The sequence below is a fragment of the Octodon degus genome, unplaced genomic scaffold (genome assembly GCF_000260255.1).
Source record: "Octodon degus isolate 3935 unplaced genomic scaffold, OctDeg1.0 scaffold00232, whole genome shotgun sequence".
Lineage (NCBI taxonomy): Eukaryota > Metazoa > Chordata > Mammalia > Rodentia > Octodontidae > Octodon > Octodon degus.
In genome coordinates this window covers 1,676,881-1,702,933 of record NW_004524808.1, presented here as the reverse complement: position 1 = coordinate 1,702,933, position 26,053 = coordinate 1,676,881, and the positions used below count along the sequence as shown (strand labels likewise).

Here is a 26,053-nt window from a genome sequence, read left to right as displayed (position 1 = left end):
TTTGGACCTAATGAAAAAAGAAAATCTAGCTTGCGTATTACAACTTCAGACATGTCCTACTGTTGCACTAATGCCTAGATAAAAATGTCTGACAGCGCTGTCCAAGAGAACTTTCTGTGGCAGCCGATGCGTACATATGCACGGTGGCTACCGAGCACCTATAATGTAGGTCATGTGACATGGAATTCAAATTTTAATTGAACTTCATTAGCCACCTCTGGCTAGTGGCAGTTATCTTGGACAGTGTAGGTCTACAATAGCTACTACAAATTTCTACCACATTTCAAGGAAACAGTCAACTTCTAGAATTCATACAGTGATTTTTCTTCAAAGCAAGTAGAACCACCACCCCAGGCTAACATCTGCTGGGGGGCAAGGCTCACTAGTTCCCTTTCACCTCTCACCTCTTATAAACATTACAAGCGCTTAAATATGATAAACCCGAAGCTGGGTCCCTTTCACCAGACCAGGGCCTAACATGACATGGGGGAACTGAAGTCTCATGGGAAGCCAGCAGAGGGCAGGGTGTGCGGTGACCCTGTGCAAGCGGCTGCAGACTTTCTCTCCACCCACTGGAAACTCAAGGTCCAGAAAGGAAAGGAAATCTAAAGCCTTGTCTAACCAAAGGGGGAGAAAAAAAAAACCACTTCTAAAATAGCTGACCAATTTCTTAAATAAAAGAAAGTGATTTATGTGTATTTTTAAAAATACTTTCATCGATAAGGTAAGAAAGCTTGATCTCCATAGGATCAAAACATTTTCCTTCAACTTTAAATTCTACAAGACATAATTTATAAAACATATAAGATAATGATAGTCAACTGCTTTTGAAGGAATGGTTATAAAAAGTTCTACTGGACTGCTACTTGGAGAATTCTGATAGCTTTAAACTTTGATCCTTGAGGACCTATTTTCAGCTGAAAGAAGAGAGAAGTCAAAGAATGAAAGGAGAAAATTGTAAGAAGTAGAAGTATCACAACAAAAGAAGCATACTGTTCTCTACTGCCCAGTGTATTCCTTATGAACTAGCGAGAAATCACTTGTGTACAATATGGGGAACCAAACAGCTTGAATAATCCATTCTCTCATGATTCCTAAAACTTTGACATTGTGGTACCTAACATGTTTCAGAGAACAACTTTCCCTTCTTTACCATAATTTTGTTATCAAACTATTCTAAACAAAGAGAGGACTTCCTTAGTTAGAAATAAGCAAAAATTTAATTTTCATTTTCTTAGCATTAGAAATGAGCAAAATGGAAGAAAAGTTCTCTTGGGTGAGCTTTATTCTGTAACCCCAAACTTAGCACTGCGGGAGTTACATGGTAAGTGTAGGCTACTCCAGGAGCAAAGGGACCTCGTTTATCTTTCTGGAAGCACTCTGGTTTCCGGGGAAATGTTCAGTTTGAGAGCTTCATTCATTGTGCACTTGGTGAAAAGGTTCACTTGCACCCGCCTGACACTTATATAAGAAGCCCAAAAAGCAGTGATGCCATTTGTATCAGCTTTTATTCTTCACAAAACATTTAGAAGATACAGAAATTTTAATGATAGTATTCTATTCATGATTGAACCATGAAATATGAGAAACCAACATGCATTTCAACTTTGTGATGTACAGAGTGGCAGGTACTGATGGTAGGGCAGGAATTCACAACCATGGAAAATTTTATCATCCTAACCTAGGGCTTTGTGGCAATCAATGTGTGCTATAAATACAAGCTTCTGGCATTAGCAACTGGGTCAGTCCCAGTAGTAAATCACTAACAAAAATAAAGTCCAGGCAGCAGAGAAATGGACAAAAATCAAGAACCAGCGAGAAAGGAAGAAAGTGACAGGCAGACATTAAGAGGGCCACGGCAACCAGAGCTCTATTAGTAGGACTGGGAGGGGGAGGCAGAAGGAGGTGTCTTTCAAAAGAACTTCATAACACATACGCAATAAAACATTGTCTACTGGTCATGTACCTTGTCGTGGCGGATTCATCTCTGCAAACCTCTTCAGAATGCTGCTGACCATCATGGGGGCAGCAACAGAAGAGTTCTGCTGTCTGGGAATGTCTGCCTGCTGGGTTGTACCTGAAGCCATGTCATAAATGATTGGAACTATAATACTAACAGGTTCTTGGGGTGGGACCGATGTTTTCTGAGTTAGTTGAAGCTGTAGACACACAAAAAGAGAAACATAAGAAAATAAAATTTCTGTCTAAATTTGTCAAAGACACTTATCATTTACTATGCTTTCAGATTAAAATTCAGCAAGCAAAAGAAAATTAAGTATGACAACAGAATATTAAATGAAACTGTAAGGGGCCAGGGAGATAGCTCAGTTGAATAAATGCTTGCCTGGCAAGCGCAAGGGCCTGAGTTCAATCCCCGGCTCCACAAAAAAAAAAAAAAAAAAAAAAAGCAACTGTGCCACCATGTCTTAGTTCAATATATTTCTATTATTGCTAAGGGAAGCAGACCCCATGAAGTCTAAACTGACACTTAAGGAATCTGGGCCTATATTTGGCGGCAATAATAATTTATGCAGTTATCCAAACACTGCTCTATTCCCCTCACATGGCTTTTTCCTCAAAAGCTCTGTGCATACACAATGTCGGATGGTACTTACAAAAAATAGCATTTTAGATTTCAGCACTACAGCAGGAGTCCCAGGAGGTGCAATTGGAGGTGCACTGGGAGGGATCGTCAGGCAAAACTGAACGTTCCACTTCAGTTGTGTTGCCTGGTCAGGGAACTGTGTTGGTGAAAAAAGGAAAAATCATCAGAGAGTCATATATATGAACATGTAAGATCATATTCTAGTCAGAACTGCATTTTATACCTAATCACTAATACAACATAATGATAATCTTTTTTTCAAAGAAATATATATATAGAAAGCAACTGAAAGTCAATGTTTAATTCTGTAATGTGTTCCCCTTCCTTCCCTCTACTTCATTAACTCAAAATGGCCTGCGGATTCAGCTTCTACAGCGCCTCTGACACCTACTCCCGCTTATTTTCACAGAGGCCACCAAACTCAGGGCTCCATTATTTCTCCCATGGGCCCCTTATAGTCCCCTCTGCCAGCTGTCTACCTCAGGTCACCCTACACTACTGTTAGCTACATCTAGCTTGCAAATGTGTGGTGTGACATTAGATGACATCTACTGCCCCTCTCTTCCACTCCCCAACACTGAAGACTGAGGTCTGGCAGGCAAGGCTGCCTTCTTTTTTGTATGTATTTAGTACAGGGTCCACAGGGTCTCACTACACAGATCAGACTCGTAGTGATCCTCCTGTTTTCAGTCTCCCAAACTGAGATTACAGGCACGCGCCACCATGTGCAGTCTGGGCAAGGCCCTTCTTAAGTGGTTAATCTAGACTTTCCAGTCCTTCTTCCAACTCCTTCCCTGAACTACTCAAACTGTGTTAATGAGTTTCAATTTTATCCACTTGTGCTGTAGATACATAATAAATATGTATCTACTTTTTACTCCTTTAAAAATTCAAAGGTTTCTTTCTGTTACAATGTTTGTTATAGCCCAGCAGATCAGAAGCCAAATGGTGAGATTACTAGTGAAAAAATATTGCTTCCTCAATAGTAAAACTCTGACCAAAAGAAGCAGTGTTTTACTGGGGTTATTCGAAGCAAAATTAGAAACATGAAAATTGAAGAACTACTATAAGACTGAAAAATTATAATCAGTTATCACCTGGATTCCATTTATATCACGGCTAAAAAAAAAAAGTGAAATTGCAGGGTATGATGGCACATGCCCATCATGCCAGCACTCTGGAGTATCCCTGTGAGTTTGAACCCTGTCTGGGATACAAAGTGAGCTCAAAATCAGCCTAAACTATACAGTGAGAGCCTGTCTCAAAAAAAGAAAATCATTAAGCCTGTAAAATTACAAATGTAAAATTAGGAAAGCATATCTACCACAGGGCTAGGGAGTATGGCTCAGTGGTGGAGCACATGCTTGGCACACACAAGGCCCTGGATTCTACCTCCAGCATAGCAAAATAAATGAATTATAAAATTACAAGTACAGCCAGGTGTGGTGGCACACAGCTATAATCCCACCACTCTGGAGGCTGAAGCAGGAAAATCATTGTGAATTTCACACCAGCCTGGGCTACAAAGTGATCTCAAGGCCAGCCTGAACTGCACAGAGACCCTGTCTCAAAAAGACAATAAATAATAAAATTATGAGTAATAAAACAAGGGGATAACTTGTGTAATATTAATAAAGGGCTGACAAATCAGTAAGAGAAAGACCCTAAATCTAAAGATGGATAAAGATGTTGACAAGGAGGTATTCTCATTAACTGCTAGTGGCCTGATCTCTGGAGAATAATGTGGCGTTATCTGTCAAAGTGATCAGCATACACATCCCTTGAGCCATCTATTAAGTATAAAAATGGGCCTGCAGATATACAGGTACATCTGCAAAAATGTTCTTTACTATGGCTCTGTGTGAAACAGTCAAAGAGTAGAAACCTCCAGAATGACTGTCAAGAGAAGACTGCTTAACCATTTTAGTAAGATCTTATATGAAACACAGGCTTTGTTCAAAAAGGGAAACACATGGAAAGATCTCAAGAGTCATTTAGTGAGGGGCCAGGGAGATGGCTCAGTGGAATAAGCGCTTCCCTGGCAAGTGCAAGGGCCTGAGTTCAATCCCCGGTTCCGCAAAAAAAAAACAAAACCAAGAGTCATTCAGTGAACTAAGCAACACGCTCCTCCATTTTGAAAATTTTTTCTTTTTTCTCTATTTAGTACAGGGTCTACACGGTCTCATTATGTAGATCGGACTCGGAGTGATTCTCCTGTTTTCAGCTTCCCAAGGGCTGGGATTACAGGAGCGTGCCACCACGCCCAGTCTCAGTGTGCTCCAGGGGGCGGGATCTGCAAGGCATGCCAGGGATTGGTCTGGCCGCTGCTGAATATTAAGTTAGCCTCAATAGCCTTCCACCACAAACACACATATCAACAGGTGTGAGACTTCTTTTTAAATGCTATTATGGGTTGAATTAAATGAATTAAAGATGTGAAGTGCTAGCTCCCAGCACCTCACTTGACAAGGCTCTTTGCAGATGTAATTGGGATGACATCATGAGGGTAAATCCTAATTCAATATGGCTGCTGTCATTTATGTGATGAGAGATACAGGCAGAGACATGTGGAGACAGAGACTGGAATGATGACTATATAAGCCAAGGGACACCAAGGACCCCTAGAACCACCAGGAGCCCAGAGAAAGGCATGGAAGAGAGTCTCCTCTGCACCCTTCTGAGAGCATGGTGCACTGAGAGCTTAGTTTAGGCCTTCTAGCTTCCAGAGCTGTGAAAGAATAAACTGTTGCTGTGTCAGCCATCCAGTCTGTGGCAATTTCTTACATGAGCACTACAAAACTAATACAAATGCCGACTGAGATTTGCAGAAAATAAAGGAAGTCCTTGGAAGGCCGAAACAGAAAAAGAGCTGCTATCTAGTGCTCTGAGGTGACTGCTGCCCCTGCAGCACCTGCTATCTGTGACTCAGCACTTTGATCTTAACACAGTGTCTATGACCAACAAAGGCGAGGAATCAGATTTACAAATTGTAAGATTGCTGGGCATGGTGGTGCACACTTGGGAGGCTGAGGCAGGAGAATCACTGCAAGGAAGGCCAGCCTGGGTAAGTTCTAGGCCAACCTGAACTGCATACCAAAACCTGTCTCAAAAGACAAAAAAAAAAGTAACACTATATGTTTATGTATGTGTAAAAGATTTCATAATGAAAAAGTATAAAATATGATGTGTAAACTGTTACCATTTCATTAAAAGCAAGTATATCTGAGTGATGTACTGGCTTTCAAGAACAGACCCTCAGCAAAGAGAGGGAGGCCACTGGAAACTGTAGTTAGAAGCTGGCTGTGTATGGACAGACGAGGAATTTCTAAATGTATCATATTGTTCTGGATGGAACTGTGCCAAGTAGTCAAGGATAAATAAAATTTCAGTTAAAAATTCAGAATTTAAAAGAGAAATGGAAGAAAGCACATAACTGAGTGAAAACTAAGAAACACTGCTCTCCCCAGAATTTCCCCACACAGACCTTGCAAGAACAAGAAAAGTGCAGGCTTTTCTGAAACTTACCAGCTCTAGCTTCATAATATGCACACAGTCCCTGAGGATGTGTGTGGGTGCTCCTAACAGTTTGGTGAAGGCTATTAATGTATTGGCTTTAAACGGTGGTCCTGCAACCTATGGGGATAAATAAAACAAGTTATTCTTCATTTACTTTGACCTCCCAGTTTTAATAATTAGAATAAGACCATGCATTATTACACACATACTCTTGTTTCAAAGAATTTCTCCAAAACTTGAAGTTCTTCAGGTTTCCACTGTCCTGCATTTTCAGGCGTCACTTTTAGCTGGAGGGTCTGGTTGGTCTTGGGACTAAGGGCTACTCTGCATTTTAGTGCATCTGTTTTAAACATGATCACTCCAGGTTCATTGGAATTTATCAGCTGCAGCTGCAAAACAAGGATATTTCAAGTAAGAAAAAAAGAAAAGGAATATGCCCCTGAAAGAATTAAATAACTAAGTTAATACAGGTGAGCAAAATGAGGTCCAAAACCTGGAAAGTGGAGAGCTGATGGTCAGTGTGACAATTAATGGTTTCAACACTCATTTATTCAGCTTGTGCTAAAACTTCCGATTTTTCCCCCTCAAATCTGAATATAAAAGTTGCAGAATGGCTTTGTATCAACTGTGAGGTGGATATTTTTGTTTTTGTTTGAGTGGATATTTTAAACACCATTTTGACTACCTCATTAATATATTACATTGATAATAATTATAAATAATCAACGTGTACTGAATGCCAGGGCATATTACTAAGGATTTTAAACTAAATAGCTCTAACTCCCACAATCATTAGTAGGTAGAAACCATTATCAGAAAGGTAAAGAAGGTCTGGCCAGATAGCTCAGCAGACTAGAGTGCCTGCTTAGGAAGGTGTGAGGACCAGGGTTTGATCACCAGCGTGCTGTGCTGGCCCCCTCCCCCACTGGGGCACACTGAGATGGCAACAGACTGGGCATGATGGCACATGCCTGTAATCCCAGTGCTTGGGAGGCTGAAAACAGGAGGATCACTAGGAGTCCGATCTGTGTAGTGAGCCCTGTAGACCTTGTACTAAATACATTTTTAAAAAGTGAGTTTAAAGGAAAAAAAAAAAAAAAGGAAAAAAAAATGAGTTCAATCCCCGGTTCCGCAAAAAAAAAAAAAAAAAAAAAAAAATTTAAAAACAAGAAAGGTAAATAAATTTTCCCTCTAAGTGCCTACTTTCAGGTGGTATGGCCTATACTATTTCCTAACAGCATCACTACAGGATGTATTAGATATTTTTTTCTATAAGGGTTTGAAATAAATTCAATTGTTCATGTATTTAAAAAGGAATTTTCACCCTTGCAATTGGAAACAATTTTACTTCAACTGACACTCAGATTCGAAGGCAGCCGTCCTGCAAAGGCATATGGCTATTCGAGTGCTAGTCTCGCCAAGGCTAAGTACAGCCTAAGCACACTGGTCCTGTGTGACATGGTAACCAACTTCCAGGTCCATGTAAGTCATGGAATATGGCGCAGCAGACTATAAAATGCAAACATGTTAATCTAAGAATGCAAAGGGAACAGTGGCACCCATTTTTAATGCTACAGCAGGAAGGAAAGTCTATTCTAACAAGCTGGCTAAAGGGGATGAGAGTGTCACTCTAGTTGAGAGCCTATTCTGCAAGACAACTCAGCACTCTGCCTTGGCTAATCACCACTAGGAGGCTCACTAGGCACCCATACCGTTTCCTGTTGAATAATTCTTTGTAGATGTCTTCGCATGATGACGGATCCAAGGAACCTCTCAAGTGGGGAACAAAGGTAACTCCCTGCCAGGCCAGGCACAAGGCCTGGCGTGGGTGAGGGAAGCAGTAAAATGTTCAAGGCACTGTGAGTGAGGATGGTTGGGATGGACGCCGCCCAAGAGCGCTGAGGTAGTTTTCGAGGTGGAGGCATGTTTGTTGGCATTGTTTGGGAACCTGTGGGGAATGAAAACATGTCATTTCATTTACAAATACGTACTCTCCCATTGTTGCCTGGTTTACTCTCTGAGAAACAGTTGGCATTCTAAATCAACCTGCAGGGCTGGGGAGATGGCTCAGTAGAATAAGTACTTCCCTGGCCAGCACAAGGGTCTGAGTTCAATCCCCAGTTCCGCCAAAAAAAAAAAAAAAAAAAATCAACCTGCACTGTTTGGGTTAGTCCTTGTGGTATAGCAAGTATATATAAAACTTCCTGTTAGCAAAAACAGTCACAATTTTTCTCTTTCTTCTAGCCAGGGCCCTTCTAAGTGACTGCAGGAAATCCTTCAAGGGATGGGGTCTATCTATCCACTTGGAATCTGGCAGGCCTCTGGACTTGGTTGTTTTTTGGGTTTTTTTGTATTTTAGTACAGGGTCTACAGGGTCTCATTACAATCCTGTTTTCAACCTCCCAAGCACTGGGATTACAGGTGCACGCCACCATGCCCAGTCTCAGTCACTGTCTCAGCACGCCCCAAGGACAGGGCCAGCATGGCATGCTGGGGATTGAACCCAGCCATTGCGCTCTGCCTAAGCAGGCGCTTTAGTCTGCTGAGCTTCTGGCCAGCCCTGGACCTGCTTTTGACCAATAGAATGTGGCAGAACAGACACTGAGCTAACGGTGAGCCTAGACTTCTACTTGTTCTGTCGAACCTTGTCCAAACAGCACATGAACAAGCCCGTGATCAAGTATGAGAGCCCAGACAGTGAAGCCATGCCAGATGAGGCTAGTTTAGCCCAGTCAGCCCCTAGCTAACCCAGAAACTGACCACTGACATACTAATGAGGCCAGCAGAGGTAAGCAAACAGCAGAACCATGAGCTATTTTTTTTTAATGTATTTGGTACAGGGTCTCACGAAGCAGCTTGGACACGTAGTGGTTCTCCTGTTTTCAGCTTCCCTAGCACTGGGATCACAGGCATGTGCCACCATGCTGGGTCTCAGTGACCGGCTCAGCTGTGGGCCCAGGGATCAAATGCTGGTCCCTGCGCTTGCCTAAGCACGTGTTTAATCTGCTGAGCTATCTCTCTGGCCCCATGAGCTAATGTTTGTTGTTTTAAGCACTCAAGAATTACACATCCAATGCTAACAAATGGAAAAGGTTTTTTTCAAGAGCAGAATATATTTACTGGCGGAAAGAAAGCTTCTGTCTGAGAGAGGGGCAGAAGAGGACCGGAGTGGGATTCCTGGGAAGCTGTTTTTTCTAGGGAGTTTTATAGACAAACATAAAAGTCTTGTCTTCTGTGTTAAGTTGCATAACCTTCTCACTTTAGGCATTTTTTATGGTCCAATATGGCAACTGAAGTTAGCAGTCATGAGAGAGGTACTGAAACACACTTCCTACAATTTCTGGAGACAGCGCCCTTTCATACATTTGGCATGACTTTGCAAATTAACTACTGTTAATGACTAACTTTCGAATGTGAGGATGGGATAAAATAGGTCATTTGCCCACTGAGGCAGCACTGTCCTGAGTTTGAGGCCTGCCTGGGCTACACAGCAAGTTCAAGGACAGCCTCGACTACATACCAAGATACTGTCTAAAACAAACAAACAAACAAAAAATAGGTCATTTTTTAGTTACACTAAGAACATAAAAATGCTGATAACACTCACTTGTTCCAGCTCGAGGGGAATGAGAAGCATCTGGAACTGGAGAATGTAGTGATGGGTTGGCTGGTGACATTCCAGGCAAACGTGTGGCTGGTGAGGGGCCCGACACTTGAGGAGACCCTGGCCAGTTTCCTGCTCGTCCACTTGGCGACACCATCGTGTAAGGGGAACTAGGATCAAGAGTTCCTGAAAAAAATAAACAGATAGTTTTCAAAGCTTGTATTTTAATAACTGACACTTATTTGTCTGTATTCAGACCATTAAGCAGTGCTTTATTTAAACTTTATTCTGCAAAAATTACATGTATCATTTATATCCCTTTGTCACCAAATGACAAACTGAGAAAATACTTCTACTATAGATACTAGTAAATAAATGGTCTTTACTTTTTTATATAAAAACATACAAGAAAATGAGCAAAGTACTGTATATAAATTAGCAGGCATAAAATAAACAGTAAAGATCAATGTACTTTTGGGGAGGTTAGGGGTTTTTTGTTTTGTTTTTTTGAGACAGGGTTTCGCTATGTAGTTTAGGCTGGCCTTGAGTTGACTATGTAGTCTAGGCTGGCCTCAAACTCATGGCAATCTTCTTGCCTCAGCCGCCTAAGTGCTGGGGTTATAGGCGCATGCCACCATACTTTCTGGCTGGGGTGTGTGTGTGTGTGTGTGTGTGTGTGTGTGTATTTATTTGACACGGGGATCTCACTACATAGTTGAGGTTGTCCTCAAACTCACTTATGTAGCTCAGGCTGGCTTTGATCTTACTGTGATGCTCCTGCCTCAGCCTCTTGAGTGTTGGGATTACAGGCATGGCCACCACACCCAGCATCCAATGTACATTTAAAAAGGTTCAGTTCTATTACTAACTGAAGAAACACATATTCAATAGTAAGATGTCATTTTTCACCTATCAAAATAGGCAAGACTTCAAAAAATCTTAATACCCTGAGGTGGCAATGATGAAGACAACAGACATTCTCTTATGATGCTATAGAAAACTGGTACAATATTTCAGTTGAGCAATCTGCAATGTTTCAAAAGCTTAAAAATTTCTCAGACCTTCTGAGACCAGAATTCCACTTCGAGGAATTTTCCTAAGGAAAAGTGGATGTGAACAGAGACGGTACCATTTTTAACTAGAAACATTTGAAGCATGTAATACAAGAAAGCAGTTAAATTATGCTACGCCCAGACAAGAGAAAAGACTATGAAGCAAGCAGTAGACTGATGCAGTTTTTACTAACAAAGGTTCCAAAATGTAATAGTAAAAAGTAAAACCCCTGCTATACACAGCTTAAAAACAGGAAGCTCTTTATGTTCTGATATGGGATGGTACTGGGTGAGATTCATGATATAATATATACTTTTTTTTCCTTTCACTTTTCTTGTGTGTTTTGAGATAAGGTCTTGCTATGCAGTTCAGGCTAGCCCTGAACTCACTACATAGCCCAGGCTGGCCTTGAACTCATGGTGAGCCTCTCGGTGTTGGAAAGAAAAACTGCACTGACTACCATTTCTTCCTCTACTTGAATCCATTCAAACTAGAATTTGAGTTAAAAGGTTTAAAAATTTAAGTGACAAAACAATTCCCAGGGGAAGGTGGGGTTGGTGCATGTGGGTGGAGATAGCTCATGGGTAGACAGCAGGAAGCAAGAGCTCCTGAGGGCCAGCAGGTGGGCAGGGCAGGTACAGCAGAGCGAAGGGGAGACAAGACGGAGAAAGGGAGACAGAGCAGAGACAGACCCGACTACTCAAATGCCAGTGTGGCATGAACAGGATTTTTGTGCAAGCAATACTTTTGCTATTTCCTAAACATAGAAGCACTAATTTTGCAATGAGAAAATTTATTAAACAAAAAGTATTTTCACATCAAGCTCTTATACTACTGAGATATTATGTATGACTCACCATGTGGGCTAGCAAAACTGGCCCCTGGTCCTATTGAGATTCCATGCGAGGATGGGGGAGGAGTTGGAACAAATGACGCTGGTGATGGGGCTCTCAAAGCCCCACTGGGGGAGCTGGCAGCATGCAGATTTCCTAATAAAGGAAAATAATTATAGATGATCTATCTCCCCAGAGCCTCAAGAAACAAGTAGTAAAGCTCCCATAAATAGCAGAAAGAACTGGAAAGAGTTCATTACTGAAAAAGAGCGAGCTCAAGTCTATGGGCCCAAATTCTAGCTCTTAAGTTGACTAATTCTTTTTAAAATCTAGTGTACTTTTTATTCACTTATTCTTTGAATAAGCAGGCATGAAAGCCAACTTCATGCCAAGCATTGTTCTAGGCATTGAGGATGCAGCAGTTAACAAAAGAAAAAATTCTGCTCTCATGGAGCTTATATTCTAGTAAAATGAGAAAGACAAACAAATCTGTCAGGTAATGATTAGTACTAGGGAGGAAAATGAGAGCAAGCCCAGGAGACAATTTGAAGTAGTACTGGAGAAACGTACTATTCTTTATACAGAGCAACGCAAGAAAACCTCTTTAAGAAGAGGACATGTGCAGGAGACTGAAGTTCAAGGCCAGCTTGGGCAACTTAGTGAGACCCTATCTCAAAATTTAAACAAACAAACAAAAAACCCACAAAAATTCTGGAGATATAGCTAAGTGTGAAGTCCTGGGTTCAGTCCCCAATATCGCACTGGGAAAAAAAGATGTGCGCTGGCCAGAAAGAAAGTGCAGGATAAGGTGTGAGGGTATCCAGGGTAAACAGAAGAGCTAGTGCAAATGGGCCAGAGGAGGCAGCAGTCACGCGTGATGGGGAGGCTGGTGGCTGGGCAGCGAGAAAGGGAAACCGCAAGGGATGATGTCGGAGAGTCTGCGGGTGCACTTGGAGCCACGAAGGACTTCAGTTTCCCCCTGAATGAGCAGGAGGCCAGTGCAGAGTGTGGAGCAGACGGCACAAAGTGAGAGGTGGCTACATTAGTCCAAGTGCTGAGACAGAGGAGTTTAGCATGGTTCTAACAGCTCTCCCCCACGTAACAGGAAGAAAAAGGCTATCATGTACTGACCTGGGGTATTTGTGGCCAGGATGAGTTTCAGGCAGTTACTAGATACTATATGCAAATGTGGGACTAAAGTTCTGGGGCCACATCTCAATTAGATACAAAAACCAGGAGACATGAATTTAAAGATAGTATTTAAAGCTACAAGGCTAGTTTTAATTTAGGATTATGAAAGGGGCAACTATGGCTACCAAAACTATGAATGAATGGAACATTAATATTTTTGCTACATTACTGTTTTTGATATCAACAAGGTTTCAAATTCTTTACTACACAATTTCATATTTACTCATTTGTCTATCTGGTTCATTGAGACAGGGTCTTGCTGTGTAGTTCAGGCTGGCCTTGAATTCATTATGAAGCCCAGGCTGGCCTGAAACTTCTGGTGATCCTGCTGCCTCAGCCTCCCAGAGTGCTGGGATTACAGGTGTGCACCACCACGCCCAGTCATAATGTCATTACTTTTACATTCTATAATACCTAAAACAATGTGTTAGAACTCAATAAATGTCGAGCAACTTCATTAACCATTAAACATAATACATTATACCTTTTTAGCTATATGATCAGGACAAGTGACTTAACTTCTCTAAATTTTTTTTTATTTTTATTTATTTGAGAGAGAGAGAGAGAGAGAGAGAGAGAGAGAGAGAGAGAGAGAGAGAGTGGTGTGTGTGTGTGTGTGGCCAGCTCAGCCCACCAGGGGGCGGGGCTGGCTGGCATGTGGTGCTGGGGGATTGAACCGCGGTCCCTGATGCCTTGCCAAGCTTGTTCTAAGTAGGTGCTTTAGACCACTGAGTTATCTCTCCAGCCCCGACTTAACTTCTTTTATGGGAATAATGAAGCCTATGCCACAAATTTGCTGTGAGGATTAAATGAATAAAGTACTTAGAATAGGGCTTGGCACATAATTAAGAATATACCTGTCTGCTACTATAATTCTTTCAAAATTATTTTTCCTTCTACTTATGCAAAAATAATCTCCACCCCTAGCCTAGAGCCTCATTCCCCTGAGGTTGAGTCTCTCTGTCTGCTTACTTCCTCCTTAGCTGTTTCTGCACCGCACATGCTGGGGTTGCTACAGGCTGAGCATGCCTACCTATTCGGGCTTTAGAGACCCTGGGTATGCCAATTTCCAAGGCTTCATCTGCATCTATGGTCCCACTGTTTCTAATGAACCACAGATGGCATGACAGAGAAGTCTCTGGAGACTTGCACAATCAACAGATTGGAGAACTGTCTGTCTCCCCTGTGAAACCACCCCTCCTTTGTTCCAGCCCTTGTGCTATGCACACTGAACCTCTCGGGTGCGCTACTGAAATCCAACAATGGCTTCCTTTACCCACATAATAACAGACAAGTTCCTAACAGGGCCCTGTCTCTCCACGCTGCCACCATCAAGGACATTCTACTAATACCTGGACTTCAGGCTCCTTATATGCCAGGAACTCTGCCCCAAATACCCCCCTGTCTGGCTGAGTATGTCTCAGCCTAACCAGTGTGGTGCGAAGGTAGGAAGAGAACAGACACCGAGCCTCTGGGAAGAAAATGGCCAACTCTCCTGCCAAATGCTCTTTCAAAAGCAAGAGTGACTCTTTGTCTAACACTCATCACACCTGGCATTACAGACTCAGATTGGTTAGCAAGGAATCTAGACTATGTCCATCCTTGCTCCAAAAAAGAGAAAATCTGAAGATATTTAAAATAAAGGTCTGTTTAAAAAATTAAATAAGCTCCAGTACTTCAATAATTTGTAGAGCAATCCAGTGGTTGTATGAGACACAGAGTGGGTAGATCTACCAGGACTGAGTGCCTGGGCCGTGCTGGATGCTGCCAACCTGGGCATTGAGGCACAGTGCAAGGAGCTGGTCAAAGAAGAGTGTGTCATATACCAGGCCCCAGACTAAACACTACTACTTTTCCCTAATTTTATGTGAATTATTTCATTAAATTCTCTCAATATCTATAAGTGAAATGTTTTATATTATTCTCATTTTAGGAATGATATTAGCTGGTTAGTAAGTGATGCCCCTATATTGCCTATCTGCAGATTTATAGGCTCTTCTGGTCAATATATATTTTTCATGTATATATTAAAAATTTTCATATATCTGGACTATTTTATATTTTATAAAGGAGGAAAGTATGCGCTGCAAATTATGCTCTATAAAATGAAAACTGGGGGCCTGCCCCTTAGCTCAGTTCTTTAAGTGGCTGCTTCAACAAAGCAGTCAGGCTCAGGTTGCTGTGGTTCGATCCCCACAACTCAAGCCAGCCAAACCTACCCTGAAGGCATTCGGAGACAAAAAAAATCCTTATTCCATTTAAAAAAAAAAATTGAAAAAGGGGGTGCTGGGAAGATGGATCAGTGGAATAAGCGCTTCCGTGGCAAGCGCAAGGGCCTGAGTTTAATCCCCAGTTCTACCAAAAAAATAAATAAAATGAAAACTAAAATATTAAAAACGCATTTGTTGGGTTTTTCACTTTTAAAAAAAAATCAAGTTTTATATTTTCCCTGTTTTCTCATAAATAAGCCATAAGCCAGAACATTTTCAAACAAAAATTCTTTTTTTTTTATTTTTGTATTTTAGGGAAGGGTCTACAGTAGTATTCAGGGTCTCACTACTAGATCGGATTCATAGTGATCCGCCTGCTTACAGCCTCCTCCCTGGGATTACAGGCACGCCACCATGCCCAGTCTCAATTGCCATCTCAGCCTGTCCTGGGGGTGGGCCCAGCACGGCAGGCCTGACATGGCAGGCCCGGAGATCAAACCTGGGGTCCCTACGCCTGCTTGCAGGTGCTTTAATTTGCTGACCTATTTGGCCAGCCCTGATAATGCATTCTATAGTTGACTGGATTGATGCATTTATATTAAATGAGGATTTTACTGCGCATATACTTTTTACAATTCTTTTTTATTTTACACCCCATATTACATATCACATCTTTCGTGCTACAACTTTAAAAGGCATTATATTCAGCAGCCTTACTGACATAGAACAGATTAAATACAGGTGCTAGGGGGCAAGAGGTCATGCCACACCCCCACTCCAACAAAGAAAGCTGCTACCTGTCTTCCTCACTCTGGTGCTAGGTCGTAAGCACTGGACAGCAGGGCCAGCATCGGGCTCTGTGAAGCAGCAGTATTTACTAAGACCAAGCACTCAAGAGATACCACTGAATCATTCAGTCAAAAGGAAAGGTCAGGGCCCAGGAGATTGCCCAGTAGTATAAGCGCTTTCCTGGCAAGCGCAAGGGCCTGATGAGTTCAATCCCCAGTTCCGCCAAAAAAAAAAAGGTCAGTATTCTCAAGCACTTTTGCACTGCACTTCATGGGGTAACCAACAAAGACCATTTGTTTGGACAAACAGGACGTGCGTGCACTGCCTGGCTCTGGGGACTGAGGACCAGCTATCCTTCACATACCAAAGCCTGGTAAATGGGATGGTTGTAGAAAGAAAGCAGCCACAGACGCTACATCAACTGTGGTTGTGTGCCAAGAAACTTTTATTTATTTACAAACAGGTGGCACACAGGATCTGGCCTACAAGCCTAAGTTTGTTGGCCTCTGATACAGATCATGTTCTGATTATGCCATGATTAGTACCACAAGTCTGGCTCTGGGTAACAACAGCTCATCTTAACTCAAGTCTTTTGAAGTACTCCTGAACCATGGACAGATTTCACAACCCTGCCATAACGAATGCTTGGCGATTATCTAGCCGGAATCTAAAAAAAGAACTCCCTCTGAAGCCTGAGGCTAACACACAGTCGTTCACGATGTGCACGCATGCGTATGCATTTTGGATTTAAAAGCTAAGTATCACAAGAGAATAAGTGATACCTTACCTGGAGACTGCGTGTGCATCATAGACGGAGACTGATTAACTGTGCTGTGATATGACGTAGGGGGTGAAGTAAGGGGATAAGCTCCTGACGTTCCTGGCTGCTTTGGAAATGGCTGAAATTAAGAAAATTAAAAGTTGGTCAAATGGCTAACGGCAGATAGTATAAGACTGTGACTTTCCGTGATTATAGCTATAGCATTAACATTACACATGTCACTCAATGGTCACCAAGTAGGGAATACAAGATATGCCAAGTGTGTGGTGACATAAGCCTATAGTCCCAGAAGTTGAGAGGCTGAGGCAGGAAGATTACTGAGTTCAAGGCCAGCCTGGGCTACATGGTGAGATGCTATCTCAAAAAAGCAGAAAAAAAAAAAAAACAACCCGATATATGGTAAGTCTTAAAAACTGATTTTCAAAGCATTTTCCGAATAGGAGCACCCTCATTCCCGGCCTTACATCACAGTTTCTGCCCCTCAAGGTACATCCTGTTCACTTTATCTACCATAGCACTCACTTTATCTAGAGCACTTATCTACCATTTCATGAATTCCAAGACATTTCCCTCTACATGTTAACATCTCTGAAATCATGGTGTATCTTTCAACTCCTGGTATATCAGTTTAATTTGCAGTTTTTTTCCCTGTAGCAAATTATGTAAAAATGGTACATCTTATATTTGTGGAGATTTTAGTAAATAAGATATGGTAAGCCAACCTGACCTCTTTTCACCTGTATCTTTACTTGTAGTGATAAAAAACCAAGAACAATCTAATTACTTTGCCTGTTTTTAAAAATTGAGATATAAATCAAAGGTACTAAATGCAGGAATATTAAATATGCAGTTTGGTGAATTTTTAAAATGTAGCTAGGGGCCAGGGAGATGGCTCAGTAGAATAAGCGCTTCCCTGGCAAGTGCAAGGACCTGAGTTCAATCCCCAGTTCTGCCAAATAAATAAATAAATATAGCTAGTACAGAGCACAAGGCACTGAAGACCTGATGTATCTTCCAGGTCTTTCCCACCACCCCAAAGATATGCACTATTCTGACTTTCATCACCCAACCTCAGTCTTCTTTTCGTTTCCTATAAATATTAAATGTACTCTTAGTAATGTCTAGCTTTTCTTGTGGAACATTATCTCAGTGAAGTTTACCCAGCATGTTGCATGTGACAGTAGTTTGTTTTGCCATTTCTGTAATAGATTCTATTGAACATGCCTCAATGTATTCACTCATCCTACAGTTGTTGGACACTGAATTGTTTATAATTTTTGCAATGATGCTGTTATAAACAGTCTTGGTTTTTGATGCAGTCCTGTTGCATATAAGCGTAATTATTAAATCACAAGTACGCATAATGTTGCATTTTAGCATCTTAGTGTACTGCTAAACACTACCGTAAGGTAATTATTTTACAAACCTTCTGGCAGTAATTGAGAGCTTCAGTTGTTCCTAATACCAAACATTGGCAAGAATTTTCTATTGTTATTATGTTTCAGTGGTTTGCGTGACACATCAGGATATGGGAAACAATCAATTGTTTTTCTTAAAGGTAATTTCTGCGGTATGCACACGGATATCTCACTGAGGCTTTCATTTGTATTACTATGAGGTTTAAACATCTTTTGTGCTTCCTGGTCACTTGGATGCCTTGTCTGCAAGGCGCCTTGAATCTTTCACTCATTTTAAAAACTAAGTTGTCCAGTTCTCTAAGTTGTTTATTTTTTCTTACTGCTTCTATTCTTTTCTCACGGACTAGCTTATGAAATAGAACTTCATTTTGTTTTATTTTAGTACCAGGGATCAAACTCAGGACCTTGTGCTTGCCACTGAGCTATATCCTCAGCCCAACTTCATTTTATATAAAAGAAGAAAAGATATCTGCCAACATCAAGTAAAATGTACACGGAACTAAAAATGTTTCCCAACCATCAAGGAGTTTATTAGTTTACAAATCACAGTATAATATAACTACTGTATCTGTTAAACAGAAAAGAACTGAAAACTAAACTTATTTAGTAATTTGCTGGATCCCTGAGAATACCCAAAGCCAAAGCCACTAACCGAAGACATTCAACCGTAGATAAATATTTTTTAAAAAGAATTCTGACTGGTATTAAATGTCAAACTTTTCAATGTGGATGTTAATAAAAATAGCTCGAGTTATAAGTTAAATATAGAATAAGAAAAAGCAGAAAAAAACTCTAGAATCTTCACAAAATGAAAAATTACTCATAACTGTTTTTGAGCTGAGGTCTCTTGCTGGAGAGCCCAGTCTGGTCCTGACCTCCTTAGCTCAAGCAATTCGCCCATTTTGGTCTCCTCAGTGCTAGGACTATAGGTGCGCACCACTGTGCCAGCTATTTATTCTAACTTTTCTCCAGTCTATCCACTCCTAACCCTCTGTTCTAGCCTGTACCTACTTTCTAAAAATCTCGTGTTCAATATCAAATGCTACTGCTACAGAGTACCTCAGCAAAATCAGGATATGGAATAAATTCGTACCACAAGGGCTGTGTCAGATTATGACTTTTCAATGACAAAAAACAAACAAAAAGCTCACAGAGTAGCTAATGCCCAATTTATTTGAGGCCAGGGAAGAAAAACAGATCTCATTTTCCATACATTACCCATATAATGCTGGCCCTGCTTGGCTACAGTCCACTAGCCAGCTCATCTGAGTCACTTCTTTCCTCCAGAAGATGTGGCTTACCCCTGCATCCCATATCAGGCACAGCAAAAGCCTACAATCCAAGTAATTGGCTTCCACAAGAAAAAAGCTGCTAAAGCACTTCTCCCCCATGGTGGCCCAGCATCCTCAGAGCGCTGGCATCTCAATGGAGTCAATGTCTGTCACAAAAGCCCCACGCCTTAGTTACACAGAAGCATTTCCATGGGCTTTGACTGTACTTTACATGTGCTTTCCTGTATTCTTATGAAGGTTAAGAAAGGCAGCCCCAAAGCCAGGTACAGTGCACATGCCTATAATCCAAGTGGCTTGGAAGGCTGAGGTAGGAGAGTTGTGAGTTCAAGGCTACATGATGAGCACAAGGCCAGGCTGGACCACATGGGGGAAACTTGTCTCAAAAAAGCACAGCCAAAAAAAAAAAAAAGGGAAGTAAAGAGGCGGCAAGGAACCTAACTAGCTGCCAGAACAGTACACTCTCCACAAAACCTTTCCCTCATATGTAAGCACTGGAAAGTTGGGGTTACTGAGTAGCCAGCCCCAGCTAGCATGTAATAAAATAGCTAAGTGAAGTCTCTGTATAACGCTGTTCCAACTAATTCTATTTCAGGTGTGTTTGAGAACCAGTGAGTTATTCTTTAAACCAAGTCTCAATTACATGCCAAAGCCGGGGAGATAGCTCAGTAGGATAAGTGCTTGCCTGCCAAGCACAAGGTCCTGAGTTCAATCCCTGGTACCCCCCCCCCAAAAAAAAAATCAACTACATGCCAAAGAGTCCGCTTTCAGGTCATATGTTCACATACAATAAAGCTGGGTCTCTGAAGTCTTCCAGGCAAAGGCAGGAAGACTCTGCATACCCATGAGAAGCACTTCCCAGGCAGGGAAGGCACATTTGACTCTAGGAGGGGCGAAGGATCATTGATTACCTTCTCTTTCAGGTGGACCATCTTGAAAACAAAGGCCACCATGGTGGCCTGCTCAGGCACAGACACATGATGGTGTCAGAACAGACTTGAAAGCTTTTAGGATTCCATAATGTGGCTTATCCAAGCGGTATGAAGACAGAACCCTCAACATTTGTGCATGTGTTCTCTGAAGGAGTCCCTACTGACATCGCTAGACACAGCAATCTGTGTACCCATAATTTAATAACAGGTATCCTTCAGGACATGAGGAAGACTCCCTTCCGAAGATCTTTGGAGCTCCCACAGAAGATGCTCCCATCCTTGGCGTCGCATCACATCAGCCAGAGTGCACAAGTAGCTTGGTCGGTGTCTGAGGTCCGTGCTTCCTCTGGTACTATTCGCTTCTCATTACAGGACGCCTCCTCGTCTCCCTCTGTCATTTTTTTAAAATAAGGATTTCCTAGGCATCTTGGGCCTACCAAAGACTTCTTCCTTTTTCAATGAAGAAACCCTGACCTTGCAGAACCTGTGCAGTTATACAAATGTTGACACTGTTTGGATTTTCACTGAGACAATACCTGTTGCTGGGGTGGTGGCTGGATATGTGATATTAAAGAATCTATCATATCGCCTCCTATAGGAGAAGGGGGATTATCATCCTCATTTATAGACCGTCTTCGGGCATCCTGATTGCTGTCAACAAACATATTCAGGAATGTCTGTGGGTGTAAATGGGTAAAATTTACATTACTTTAGTAAAATATTTTAAATCATTTACAGTTTTTTAATAGAAGCAAACACATAATGTCCATCCCTGAAAACTATTATTAGAACAATCTAAAAGACATAGTATGCATTTTAATAGAAAGGGAAAGGAAAACAATGATTAACAATGATAATAAAAAATAACATCTAAGGGCCAGAGAGCTAGCTCAGCAGTATAAGTTCCTGCCTAGCAAGCACAAGGCCCTGAGTTTGATCCCCAGTACTACAACAACAACAAAAAAAATCTAAGTAAAAAATTATAACAATTAAGTATTATATAAACAACAAAAAAAATTGAACAAAGAAGTACACCCTGCTATTTCTTACTTCCATGCCAAAATATTTTCTTATTAACTTCTGACCAGAAATGAGGGGAGAATGAAAAATTCTATGTTGGTCATATAAATAACTTATAAAATTTCCAATTTAATGAGAATAAGAATATGTCAGGAATACTGATTAAGAATTAGGCCAACTTTGGGCTTTATAAATTATATGACTCAATCTTGAACCACCAGAAGTGGTACAGCCTACTTTATAGGATACAGAATCCAAAAACTAAGAGAAGCTACCAGTTTGTGTCTCAAGCAGATGCTTGTTCTTTCAATACTCTCTACTTCTCAGTCTTCAAAGGTGTGTATAATAATCTTACCGAAATCATAAGAGCATTATTAAAAGTATACAGTCTGAGTTTTAACTAAATAGATTTGCAATACACGTTCTGTATTTTCACAATACCCTATTAAAGCCACTGAAAAAATTTTAAGTAGTAAGTCATAAACATAAAAAGAATGGGAGGAGATAAAAAATAGCAATGCATTCTGGAGTCTGCAAAGCAGATGGGTGAACCATCCGATGTGAGAAACTATAAGCAACCCATGGGGCAAGCCAAGAAGCAAAGCTATTTCCATCCGGATCCCAAAGGCACTTTGGAACTGGCAGCACCAGACACTTCTGAAAATGGGCATGAAGGTGGGATTAAGAACAGGACTAGGTGAAAATCTCTTTAGTTTTTTCTACACAAAGTCTCACACTATGTGTTTAGGCTACCCTTGAACCCACTGTGGGTTCAAGAACCCACCTTGAACCCAGGCTGATCTTGAATTCACAGCAAACCTCCTTTCTCAGCCTCTCAAATTCTAGTACTACAAGCAAGCTCCACCATAGCCAGCTTTAAAGTCTCTTTAAGAGACACTTAATCTCCCAAATCTTCTGTGACTGGCTGTGCTGGGATGACCTCCACTTTCTTGGAGGAAGAGCTCTGACTTGAGGATCTCCAAGGATCAATGGGGAGAAAAGGTATATTAGAAGTGGGAATTAAAGTCTATACACTGATATTCAAGAATTTTACTTTTGTTCTTCTCTCATTTGACTCCCCCAACGGAGAGTTAGATGCATATCATTTATTCAGGAAACCTGCATACTCTTCTGTGAGAGTTAGATGCATATCATTTATTCAGGAAACCTGCATACTCTTCTGTTGGTAGTCAAATCAGCCCAACAAAAACCCCCAAAGCTACTGACACTGAAAGTTTCCCAAAGTAATGACCCAAGTAGATCCTTCTGCAATAGTCAGTAAATCATCTTTAAATAAGAGCAGAGCTGGACCGGGGAGATAGCTCAGCAGCAATAAGCGCCTGTCTGGCAAGCGTAAGGTCCTGAGTTCAATCCCTGGAACCAAACAAAACAAAACAAAAGAGCATCATTAAGAATATTTGAAAAAAAAAAAAAAGAATATTTGAAGAGGGGCTGGGGAGATGGCTCAGTGGAACAAGCGCTTCCCTGGCAAGTGCAAGGACCTGAGTTCAATCCCCGGCTCCGGGAAAAAAAAAAAAAAAAAAGGGAGATGGCTCAGTGGAACAAGCGCTTCCCTGGCAAGTGCAAGGACCTGAGTTCAATCCCCGGCTCCGGGAAAAAAAAAAAAAAAAAGAGTATTTGAAGAAAGACACTAAAATGAAAGAAATCAACTTTCTCAAAAAGTTAAGAAATGGAGATTATATAGGAAGAAAAGAAATAAGATAATGTAGCCATAAGAACATGTCTTTAAAAAAAAGAACAGGTTGTCTTAAAATAAATATTTAAAAGCAAAAAAGAGCTTTTACAAATTTCAAAAAAGCAAAAAACATTCTTGGCAGAAAGAAAAATAAAAGGATTAAAATAAAAAAATAAAGAAGTTTCCCCAAAACAGAGAGAAAACCCAGAAAGATAAGAAAATTAGAGGATAAGTCTAAGATGCCCAACATCAGCACAGTAGTTACCAGAAATAGCTAACAGAGAAAATAGCAGAAATGACACAAGGAAATTTCCCAGTACATATGTTTTCAAACTCAAAGAGCCTACTCAGATATATAAGGTTCAAGAATTAGAATAGCATCAAGAACCTTGACACTCACAATGGAATGTAAAAAACAATGAAGCAATGCCTTCAGTATTTTTACAGAACACGACTGCAGCCTAGAATCTCTCTACACCTAGCCACTCTCGATCAGATGAGGGAAGAGGCTTTCTAATCTCCCATGTACCTTCCCATGTACCTTCTCTCGCAGTTACTACGGTAGCTCAGTAGAATAAGCGCTTGCCTGGCAAGTCAGGGGCCTGAGTTCAATCCCCAGTTCCGCCACAAAAAAAAAAAAAGCAAAGTTACTACGGGATTTATAATACCAAAATAACTAAGTAACCAATAATAAAACATGGGATCTAAGCCACAGGGCATGCAACAGAAGGAAGAAGCAAGGCAGCTCCCCCTTCATCCTGCTGTGGATTCCTATGTCACAATTCTGCAAAAAGCCTGGAGTGCTACCACTAAACTGAAGCAGATCAAAGGACCACGGAAGAGATTTCAAGATGAAACCAGGAAGGTATGTGATATATGTGAATGTGCTGAGAGCAGCGTTACACAACTGGGAAGGAGTTTAAAGTAGAGTTAGTCATAAGTATAGAAAAAGCTAAGCCAAAAAATTAATTTCCAGGTAAATAAAGTGGTGAATAAGAAAGAAAAATAATCATAGCAAGCTTGGTGGAATAAACAGTGTTTCTTTATTCCTAATAATGTAAACAGTAAAAAATTACCTAATCATATTACTGTACAACTGCACTGGCAAACACTGGAGGAAAGAAAAATGCATTCATGTACTGGTAGTAGGAAAGGCGGAAAGTACACATAAAAAATTACTTGAAGAAGAATTAATTTCTTCTTAAATTTTCCACAGTGAGAATCAGATAAGCTCCTAACCAAAAAGTTAACAAATAATACTACAAGCATGCTAATTAGAGAGATGGACATAAATACTAAGAATCAACTAGATGTGAATTAAAAAGTTATGTTTGACGGGCAGGAAGAAGGTCTATAGGAGACTGTTTTATAAAACAAGCCTTCTAGGGCTGAGCGTATAGCTCAGCAGCTTAAGTGCCTACTTGGCATAAGCATAAGGTTATGAGTTCAATCCCCAGTACCAAAATAATAATAACAATAACAATAATAATAAACAAAGTAAGTCTTTTGGAACTATTTGACCCTGAACATAAACAACTGAGCCATCACATGAGAATCTCCAGCAGTTGTGGCACAAGACATTACATTTTATATGCAGCGCAAGACAATACCTCTTCTCGCAGTGCAGCATAGGCAAGCCAGAAGGTGAGATACTCACGTTACAGCTCTCAGAATAAATTTCCATCGATGGTGAATTAACACTGCTAATGATGAAATCCAAACAGGACTGTTGCTTTTGCCCATTATTTTTCCCTCAGAGGAATTGTTTTGGAGGACATTTTTCTATTTAGCATATCATGCTATAATGGTAAAAGTCTGTTACCTTTAGTCCTGGTGCAGGATAAAAACCTTCAACTAACTTGCTGTTATCAAAAAGGCTATAGGCACCATCCCGTATTGCTACCACACCTCGACTCCGACAATATATGTCAATGCAGTACATGTTCCTGAAGGCCAGTCTGATGTGAGTAGATGACTGTGGCAGAATGGAGAAGCACTGGTAGGCAGTGTTGGTTCTCTGGGTCAAACCCAACATTGGCACAGTGGGGAGTTTGTTGATGGCATTTAAAGGAGCCTGAGTGTCGAACAGTACCTATAAAGAGCACACAAAGAGTACACACAGTGAGAGCAGTCAGCTTCTATACAAATGTTGAAGTCTCAGAATTTTTAGCATGCAACTATCACAAATGGCAAAATGGCCTTCTGGCACATTTCCTAAAACTCTCCTGGCAGAGGGTGCCAACTAGATCACTGTGTCCACCTTGATCAAAGATAACTGTCAAAAAGGGGCTCAAGATAGAGAAAAAGACCTTAGTCATTAAAAACAAGTACGTCTACATGATGTTTTTGAAGAGCTTGCATGAGGCACTAACACCGACAAGGTCTTCTTTTTAAACATAAACAACATCAACTTAATTACCTGTAACAACTGAACCACATTTGGTGTTTTGTTGAACATCTCTTGAAGCTGATGGAGAATGGTATTATGGCAGTTACTGCACCCTGAATTCGGGCCAACTGTTCCCAAAGAAATATGGAATTTCTGATGCATGGAATTCCACTGGATACTAATCTAAATCAAGAGATTGCATGTTTCAGAAACAGAAAGTAAAAGATTCAAGTAGAAGATAAAAGGCAAAATGCTAAAGATCTAAAGGAGGTCTCCCTACACCTTTTATTTTTCCCCCTACACTTTTTTTTTTGTGGAACTGGGGATTGAACTCAGACCCTTGCGCTTGCCAGGGAAGCACTTGTTTCACTGAGCCATCTCCCTGGCCCTCCTACATTTTTAAGTAAATCATTTATTTTTGATTACAGATTAATGGGTGTCAGTTCTGCAGAGTTTTACATGTATATAATATACTTCAGTCATTTTCACCTCCTCATTATCCCTCCAAATGTCTTTTCTGAAAAAAAACAAGACTGGATTCAAACACCAGATGTGCTACTAATATAAACCAGTAGAATCTCTGAACATATTTGTTAGCCTTCTCTACTATATAAAACAAAAATATGGGCTAGGGAGATAGCGAGGCAGCATAAGTGTCCTCAGTTCAATCCCCAATACCAAACAAAACAAAACCAGAAACAGAAGGTGCTAAACAGGGGCTGGGGAG

General features: G+C 40.9%; 1 protein-coding gene across 5 annotated transcripts in view; it reads right to left on the bottom strand.

The window, feature by feature from the left end:
- Window positions 1–26,053, bottom strand: part of Med14 (mediator complex subunit 14) — a 79,233-nt gene that overhangs the window by 2,841 nt on the left and 50,339 nt on the right. For 4 of the 5 annotated variants that reach the window (XM_023705893.1, XM_023705892.1, XM_004645583.2 and 1 more), the window contains 11 exons: window positions 25,357–25,509; window positions 24,760–25,029; window positions 20,758–20,898; window positions 16,589–16,700; window positions 11,636–11,767; window positions 9,729–9,911; window positions 7,834–8,069; window positions 6,331–6,510; window positions 6,131–6,238; window positions 2,616–2,741; window positions 1,967–2,159 (listed from right to left, as the gene is read on the bottom strand). In XM_023705893.1, the coding sequence (XP_023561661.1) occupies window positions 1,967–2,159; window positions 2,616–2,741; window positions 6,131–6,238; window positions 6,331–6,510; window positions 7,834–8,069; window positions 9,729–9,911; window positions 11,636–11,767; window positions 16,589–16,700; window positions 20,758–20,898; window positions 24,760–25,029; window positions 25,357–25,509 (1,834 nt within the window). The remainder of the gene's footprint in view (window positions 1–1,966; window positions 2,160–2,615; window positions 2,742–6,130; window positions 6,239–6,330; window positions 6,511–7,833; window positions 8,070–9,728; window positions 9,912–11,635; window positions 11,768–16,588; window positions 16,701–20,757; window positions 20,899–24,759; window positions 25,030–25,356; window positions 25,510–26,053) is intronic. The other variant, XM_023705894.1, reaches the window with a different exon arrangement.